This window comes from Nicotiana tabacum, chromosome 18 (genome assembly GCF_000715075.1).
Source record: "Nicotiana tabacum cultivar K326 chromosome 18, ASM71507v2, whole genome shotgun sequence".
In the NCBI taxonomy this organism is placed as follows: domain Eukaryota; kingdom Viridiplantae; phylum Streptophyta; class Magnoliopsida; order Solanales; family Solanaceae; genus Nicotiana; species Nicotiana tabacum.
In genome coordinates this window covers 146,926,459-146,935,357 of record NC_134097.1, presented here as the reverse complement: position 1 = coordinate 146,935,357, position 8,899 = coordinate 146,926,459, and the positions used below count along the sequence as shown (strand labels likewise).

Sequence of the window (8,899 nt, the reverse complement as noted above, 5' to 3'; positions counted from 1 at the left end):
TGGGGATTTGGAGGAATATACGGTAGCGTTAATTAAGGAGTAATATACGGTATATTAATTGTACAGTTAAAACATATTATGGTATATAATTAATAATTAAGTATACTAAATATAATTACATCAAACCTTAAACATTGAAGGTAATATATTTTCCTACATGCAATAGGAATGTAAAAATTCCTATTATTATCGCAATAATAGTCCATTCCCATTCGGAGGTCAATTTTTAAATTCTCTAGAACAAACGGGAAGGTTATGGAACTACAATAAGCAAAAGTATAATAACCAAATCTAACGGCTGTAAACTCACGATCAGAACTTTCTGGAAATAAAACTTCTCCTTTATAAACCTCGCGCTTTTCCACTCCATTCTCCAATCAGAGAAATTTGCTTCATTGCATTGCAAAAAACTTGAGATACTCTTTTTCTTCGTCTTTTTCGAACTCTCTGTTTTCGTTCTGAGTTTTGTTTTCTGATTGGTTGAAAGATGGCCGGAAAAGGTGAAGGACCAGCGATTGGGATTGACTTGGGTACGACTTATTCTTGTGTGGGTGTATGGCAACATGATCGCGTGGAGATCATAGCGAATGATCAAGGGAATAGGACGACACCGTCTTATGTTGGTTTTACTGATACTGAACGGTTGATTGGTGATGCTGCTAAGAATCAGGTGGCTATGAACCCCATTAACACTGTCTTCGGTATGTAAAAACCTCTCATTTTTTTATCTGTCTAGTTTTTGGTTGCACGCATTACGTTCTGCCATCTCCGTTGCCCATTCCTTGGTACTTTGAATTTATTGAGTTTAGTGTGAGTAGCATTGACTTATTATGAATTATTTTGAAATATCTGCTTATGTTATTTGGTAGAAGAAATAAATTAATAAGATTGGAATACAGTTTGTGAAAGTTGGAAATTTTTCGCTTCTTTCTGAATTAATCAGCGGTTTGGTGATTGATTTTTAATTTGCTGACATGACTTGGGCTAATTGTGATTACTTAACGACTTGTAAGATTTATTGGTTTAATGTCACTCAAGCGTCAAGACCAATTATTTTTGGTAGATCTTTATGAATAGTGGCGAGCTTATAAGCTATGGATTCATCTCAATCCAGTATTTAGATGCGGAGCATGGATATATATGTGAAACACCATTACAGTTTTAACAAATATTATGTTATGAACCCATAATTCCAATGTCTAATGCATTCAATTTTAAGAATTATAAATGTTGAACAAATCAAGTTTAGATCGCCTTTGTAATTATGAGCATCATGATGTCTTCTTTGTCCTATCTTTTTTGGTTAGGTGGAGATTTGTATGTTAGTGTATCAATGTGTGTGAGATTGAGAGAACATCTTTAAATTTGAGTTACAACTAAATATAGTAACTCTTAAGGATTGGAATAAATATATTGAGCTCATTTAATTCACTGAAACTAGTTTGGGATTGGAATTTTGGAGTTATTGAGTACTGGAGTGTACGCCTAACTTGTCTTAAAAGATAAAATACTGAGTATTTGAAGAAAACAAAACTAAAATTAAGTAGAATTTTCTATAGTAAATTCATGTGGTCCACCCCTGAGAGTCAAGATTCAAGTGTAGCTATTCTTGTTGGCTGTTGCATATAAACGATTTCTCTAGATTGGTGTGAACTTCTCTATTAATTGGATTTATGATATGTGTTTCATAAGGAGCTTATTTCTGATGAGATTTTGGAAATTTTTGTGATTACAGATGCTAAGCGATTGATTGGGAGGAGATTCAGCGATCCTTCTGTGCAGAGCGATATGAAATTATGGCCTTTTAAGGTAATAGCTGGGCCTGGTGACAAGCCAATGATTGTTGTAACCTACAAGGGCGAAGAGAAGCAGTTTTCAGCTGAGGAAATCTCTTCTATGGTACTCACCAAGATGAAGGAGATTGCTGAGGCTTACCTTGGTACTACAATCAAGAATGCAGTTGTCACAGTCCCTGCTTACTTCAACGACTCGCAGCGACAAGCAACTAAGGATGCTGGTGTCATTTCTGGCCTTAATGTGATGCGTATAATCAACGAGCCTACGGCAGCTGCAATTGCCTATGGACTTGACAAGAAGGCTAGCAGTGCTGGTGAGAAGAATGTGCTTATATTTGACCTAGGTGGTGGTACTTTTGATGTTTCTCTTCTTACAATAGAAGAGGGTATCTTTGAGGTTAAAGCCACTGCTGGTGATACACATTTGGGAGGTGAGGATTTTGATAATAGAATGGTGAACCATTTCGTTCAGGAGTTCAAGAGGAAGCATAAGAAGGATATTAGTGGAAACCCGAGAGCATTGAGGAGGTTAAGGACTGCTTGTGAGAGGGCAAAGAGGACACTCTCATCGACTGCACAGACCACAATTGAGATTGATTCTTTGTATGAAGGTATTGATTTTTACTCGACTATTACTAGAGCGAGATTTGAGGAGCTGAACATGGATTTGTTCAGGAAGTGTATGGAGCCAGTGGAGAAGTGTTTGAGAGATGCCAAGATGGATAAAAGCAGTGTTCATGATGTGGTTCTTGTTGGTGGATCAACTAGGATCCCCAAAGTTCAGCAATTACTTCAAGATTTCTTCAATGGAAAGGAGCTTTGTAAAAGCATCAACCCGGACGAAGCAGTTGCCTATGGTGCAGCTGTCCAAGCTGCAATCTTGAGCGGTGAAGGTAACGAGAAGGTTCAAGACTTGTTGCTGTTGGATGTCGCTCCTCTGTCTCTTGGTTTAGAAACTGCTGGAGGTGTAATGACTGTGTTGATTCCAAGGAACACAACTATTCCCACCAAGAAAGAGCAAGTGTTCTCTACGTACTCGGACAACCAACCTGGTGTGCTGATCCAGGTGTACGAGGGAGAACGAGCGAGGACCAAGGACAACAACCTGTTAGGCAAATTTGAACTCTCTGGCATCCCCCCTGCTCCAAGGGGTGTTCCTCAAATCAATGTCTGCTTTGACATTGATGCCAATGGCATTCTCAATGTCTCCGCCGAGGATAAAACTACTGGTCAGAAGAACAAGATAACCATCACCAATGACAAGGGTCGGCTTTCCAAGGAAGAGATTGAGAGAATGGTGCAAGAAGCTGAAAAGTACAAGTCTGAAGATGAAGAGCTCAAGAAAAAAGTAGAAGCTAAGAATGCATTGGAGAATTACGCTTACAACATGAGGAATACAATCAAAGATGACAAGATTAGCTCCCAACTTCCGGCTGCTGATAAGAAGAAGATTGAGGATGCAATTGACGAAGCTATCAAGTGGCTGGACAGCAACCAACTTGCAGAGGTGGATGAATTTGAAGACAAGATGAAGGAGCTGGAAGGCATCTGCAATCCAATCATTGCTAAGATGTATCAAGGCGGCGCTGGTGGAGCTACTATGAATGAAGATGGTCCTTCTGTTGGTGGCGGAGCTGGTAGTGGAAGTGGTGCTGGACCAAAGATTGAAGAAGTGGATTAATAGTTTTTTTGAGAATCTGTTTATCTGTTTTTTATTAAGTTTTTCGTGAGAGTTCTAGTAGTTAAGCTTTCTTTAAATGGACGCTGTTCACCTTTTTGTTGTTAAGATGTGCATTTTCATATAGAAATCAAAGAAAGCACCAATTGTTGTTTTCCTACAAATTTAGTGCAGTGATTGAATTGCTTTTTCATTTCTGACAAACACATCTGCTTGTTGCCCATCTGCCAATGAGTTGAAGGTTTTTCTTTGTGACTGCTAGAGTTCCACCAATGTTAAGCAATTGGGCTACGAAAGTTTGTTGTTCTCTTATTTTAGTTTAAAATAATTAATCTCTTGTTACAATACTATAGGTGAATTTGTATAAAATACAAATATAGCAACTTTCTAAATACAGTTACGAATGTTAAATTCAATATAAATGTTTGCAGTGTCGCCTAATCTTTTTTCCCCATCTTTAGGGCCTTATGTTAGTTATTCAAATTTTAGTACACTGAATTTGCAAGTATGCTGACGCCCAGCCTTTAAAATCAGATTAGCTTTTCTCTCTTTCCCTTTTATGGTGCTTTTTGTTTCAATAACAGTGACTCTGTATAAATAAATGGATGAAGCCTCTTAACATGGAAGCTTTCTTATCCAACAAAAAAAAAGGTAAAATATGTGCAAATCATCAGATGATACATTATTGCAATTGATTAAAAGCAGCAAAAGAAAAGACAAAAAGATCATAAACTTGGAAGCGCATTCATAAACTCCCAAGAAAAGCAAAAGCGATTGGGGAAATATATACTGTAGAGAGAAAAGCTCTAAAGACTAAATTCCAAAGCTTCATTTAATCTAGAACAAAGGAGACTGGCACGTCTGAGAATTATAAGCTGGTTTATTTCATTATCTGATTTAGTTTACATTTATCTTCATTTGCATTGATAACACGTTTCGCCATGCATCACATAATAGGTAACTCTAAGATGCTCATTATCCAAACGTAACACATGTAAGAACATACAACAACATACCCAGTATTATCCAATACTGAGGAGTCTGGAGAGGGTAGTGTGTACGCAGACCTTACCCCTACCTTGTGAGGATAGAGAGGCTGTTTCCAATAGACCATCGGCTCAGTAAAGCATAAGCACCACATTAATGAAAATATAAACAAGAAGGGACAGTACCAAAAAGTTTAGAACATACAAAGATTATAAATCAAAAGTACAAAAGATCGTATAGTCTAAGAACATTAGGTTGGGGCATTCTCCATATCCCTAGAGCCAACAAATATCGGAATATACAGTGGAAAAACAAAGCAGCTCTGTAAATCCATGGCTTTTGGCATTTTGTTTTTTCTATAGACTATTCAATATCTGATTCATTAAAAATGGCTTACATATATATGTCCACTTACATTCAGGTTTCGCTCTGCATCACATTATAGACGACTCAGCAGTGCGACAGCAGTCTTAAAACAGCAGCAACAAAAGGATCCACATAAGTTGGTATGATCATATATGAGGCCCTTAGGCTGATTAGCTGATCAAAACCAGACTGACGTTGCACGATTAACTGTTGGCTGTAGCACATCCCTTCTAGACTAATGAGCTATAATCTAGAGCTCTCTCAAAATGAAAGAAGCAAAACCAACATAATTAGTTGAGTAAAATCAAAAAAGCCCACCTATTCAACAAAGATTGAATTTCCCCCTAAAAACTTAAACTTAAAAAAGAATGGAAATTAACTATCAGGTCTAGCTTACACTTTTGCAATCAATACCTAGCTCACGACAGCACAAACTCATTTGGAGGGCGAAGGCAAACAGGAACTTCATGCACTTCTGGAGTTGTGCCATGTTTGGGAACTTTCAATTCAAGAACTGTCCCGCTGTTGTCAAAATAGGCTTCTAGTTTGGCGTCATCAGGTATTCGAGTTGGAAGTGGAATTTCCCTTGTGAACTCTCCTGGAGGACAGTGCTCTGGAGATGGATCGGTTAGTTTGAATGTTCTACCATTTCTCAGCATGAATGGGGGGCATGCTGTACTAACAGATGTTATTTTTATAATGCCATGATCGATATTGTTCCACCAATGAACTTTCACCTTTTCACGATCAACGAAAGGTAGGGTTATCATAATCAAGTATCCTCCCTCGTCTTCGTATATAGTTCTTGCAGCAGCAACTGGCCCAGACACGTTTTTCATTACCCCAGAAAACTCATTCATCCAAGATGGTTCAATAGTATGTAGTTCTCCGTCTTGATGTCTGTTTGAACTGGGATTAGTTGACAAGGAACAATCTTCATCACTTCCATGAGAAAAGAAGTCTTTCCTTTTCTTACCACAATCAGACGAGAGATCTAAACCGTTGCTGTTCACATGATTTGATGGTTGAGTTGACAAGTTGAGACTAGTTCCATTTAGTAACTTTTTCGAAGGGAGATGAGAATTGCTCTTTGGTAAGGGAATGGGCCTTTGAAGCTCAAAATCTGTATTGGGAAGGTTCCGCCAAGAACTGAAATCTCTGGCTTCGGGCGGGATAGAAAAGTTCAAATCCCTGCCCGTAAGTTCCATCCACTTCTTCTGCTCTTCCTCGTCAATACATGATAAATTGGGCGATGGAACAAGCTCAATTCCATGCAAACACTGCGGATTGGAGAGGCCTCTATAATGTTTACGCTGCATTTTATGAGAGCGCATGAACCCCTTATCAACGCTAAAAGGAAACGGACGCTCACCCTGCTTAGAATGGCCATTCATATAACTTCTCAACTGCATCTTACCCAATGCATTTTCAGACCTCTCCTTAAAAACCCACATGTACATATTCTCCATGTCATGTTGAATCAAGAAAACATCAAGTTGGAGATCGGACTTATCAAATCCGGACACCCCATTACTATCTTGAACAAAGTTACACTTAGATCTCTCCTTCAAAACAGGCTTAAAGTAGAAATTGAAAAAGAACCAAGCACCCCAAACACTATCCAATCTCTTAGCACATTTCCTTCCAACTTTAGGCAAATCAAGAAGCTTATCACATTCATTAATTTGGTGTCCAAGTCCAACATCTAGCATATCAAACATGTCGTGGTTCCAAGATTGAGGCAGAGGGCTACTCTCCACGGATAAAGGAAGATTAATATCCGGTGGCCTCGATAGCACAATTTGCCTATTCATATCTCTATCTGATTCCTCATGTGATGTAGCAATTGAATCCATAGACAAAAATGTAGATGGGTGATAATTCTCTATTGACAAGCTTGTAATTAAGTCTTCCCCCATCTGTCTACCCTTATTTGCACTACTAATTCCTCACAGTTAATACCCAATTTCACTATGTAACATCAGCACCTACTGAAGATCAACAAAAGCACCTCATAACTACAAACCCCATATACACAAGAACACCTTATACACACAAAAAAAACAGCCCGCTGCACTAAGCTCCCTCTATGCGCGGGTTCGGGGAAGAGTCAGACCACAAGGGTATATTGTACACAGCCTTACCCTGCATTTCTGCAAGATGCTATTTTCATTGCTCGAACCCGTGACCTCTTGATCACATGACAACAACTTTACCAGTTATGGCAAAACGGACCACAAAGGTCTATTATATGCAGCCTTACCCTGCATTCCTGCAAGAAGCTGTTTTCACGGCTCGAACTCGTGACTTACTGATCACATGACAATTTTATACACACTATATAGGAAAAAATTCAAATATTTACCACAAAATCAAGATAAACAAACATGGGTATTACCAAACATCAGTAGAAAGGGTGTTTTATGCTATAAAGGCGAGATTTTTACAAGCAAAAACTGTGCAATGAAAGGCTCTTGAATTGGATAAAACCATATAAAATTGGGTAGAAAACTACGGAAAATAAATCAAAGGATTATTAAGGATTACCTTTAGGGAGATTAACTTAGAATCCAATAAGAGTTAACTGTAAAAAGATCTTTACAAAGAATGCTCAGCGAAAAATCCACGGCTAGAGAGAGAAAGAAGAGAGAAGGGGGAAAGGGGAGGGAGAGCGCTTTGAGATTGAGGGAAATAAACGGTGACGGATACCGTTAACTTTGACGGCGTTAATGAGAAACAACGAGAAGAACCGTAACGTCTAATAAGCAAAATCTAGTAGTGATTCGGGGACCACGAGATAGTTGATGAATGAATGATAATTTCATTATAAGTAATTTACCTTTTCATTCTGCTGAAAAATCAACATATGATAAGTATGTTATGAAATAAAGACCGTAAAGTAAAGATAAGTATAGAGGGAAATTGTTATATTATTCGAATTCAAACTGATGTACATAATGAACTGAAATCTCTTCTATTTATAGAAGAAAGGAAGCTGCTGTGTAAGTTGCTATTATACCAGACATGGATAATCTTCTACTGAGATCAATGTTTATCCATAATGGAGTACTGAAAGGATAAACTTATTATACCCGATATGAATAATCTTTTACCGTGGGTAATGTTTATCCATAACTGGGTACTGAAAGGATAAGCTTATTATACCCGGTATGGATAATCTTCTACCGGGGGTAATGTTTATCCATAACTAAGTACTGAAAGGATAAACTTATTATACCCGATATGAATAATCTTCTACCGGGGGTAATATTTATCCATAACCAGGTACCGAAGTGATAAGCTTCTTCAGGAAGCTTATTTCCAATAGAGTACTAAATAGATAAACATTTTTACGGTGGAGTCCCATATGGATAAGCTTCTTCAGGAAGCTTATTTACAATAGAGTACTAAATGAACATCCATAATATAATATATTTATAACACTTCCCCTTGGATGTTCATTAAAAGATAATGTGCCTCATTAAAACCTTACTAGGAAAAACCACGTGGGAAAAAATTCCAGTGAAGGAAAAAGAGTACACATATTTAGTAAGACGCATTGCTAGGTGCCTCATTAAAAACCTTATAAGGAAAACCCCATGGGCAAAAACCTTAGTAAGGGAAAAAGAGTGCATCGCGTATTTTACTCACCCTGATGAAAACCTTGTTTCAAATATTTGAGTCTCCACATTCCAATCTTGTATACCATCTTCTCAAAAGTTGAAGTTGGCGAAGATTTAGTGAATAAATCTGCTGGATTATCACTTGAACGGATTTTTGCACATTAATGTCACCACTTTTCTGAAGATCGTGTGTGTAGAATAATTTTGGTGAAATGTGCTTCGTTCTATCTCCTTTTATAAATCCTCCCTTCAATTGGGCTATGCATGCAGCATTGTTTTCGTATAAAATTGTGGGTCTTTTCTCACATTCCAAACCACATTTTTCTCGAATAAAATGAATTATTGATATCAACCATACGCATTCCCTTCTTGTTTCATGAATAGCTATTATCTCAGCGTGATTTGAAGAAGTAGCAACAATAGATTGCTTTGTGGAGCGCCATGATATG

The 8,899-nt window shown here is 37.8% G+C and overlaps 2 protein-coding genes across 5 annotated transcripts; one reads left to right on the top strand and one right to left on the bottom strand.

The window, feature by feature from the left end:
• Window positions 1-307: 307 nt before the first annotated feature.
• On the top strand, window positions 308-3,638 carry LOC107823108 (heat shock cognate 70 kDa protein). Its single transcript, XM_016649700.2, has 2 exons — window positions 308-701; window positions 1,736-3,638. The coding sequence occupies exons 1-2, from the start codon at window positions 488-490 to the stop codon at window positions 3,475-3,477; spliced, it is 1,956 nt and encodes a 651-aa protein (XP_016505186.1). The 5' UTR covers window positions 308-487; the 3' UTR covers window positions 3,478-3,638.
• Window positions 3,639-4,806: 1,168 nt separating this feature from the next.
• Window positions 4,807-7,545, bottom strand: LOC107823109 (uncharacterized). 4 transcript variants are annotated; one of them, XM_075237414.1, is made up of 2 exons: window positions 6,972-7,545; window positions 4,807-6,818 (listed from the first exon to the last, which is right to left on the bottom strand). In XM_075237414.1, the coding sequence occupies exon 2, from the start codon at window positions 6,744-6,746 to the stop codon at window positions 5,247-5,249; it is 1,500 nt and encodes a 499-aa protein (XP_075093515.1). In that variant the 5' UTR covers window positions 6,747-6,818; window positions 6,972-7,545; the 3' UTR covers window positions 4,807-5,246. The 4 variants fall into 4 exon arrangements, with proteins under 4 accessions (XP_075093515.1, XP_075093514.1, XP_016505187.1 ...); XM_075237413.1 differs by having other exon boundaries at window positions 4,807-7,109; window positions 7,375-7,545; XM_016649701.2 differs by having other exon boundaries at window positions 7,375-7,545.
• Window positions 7,546-8,899: the final 1,354 nt, after the last annotated feature.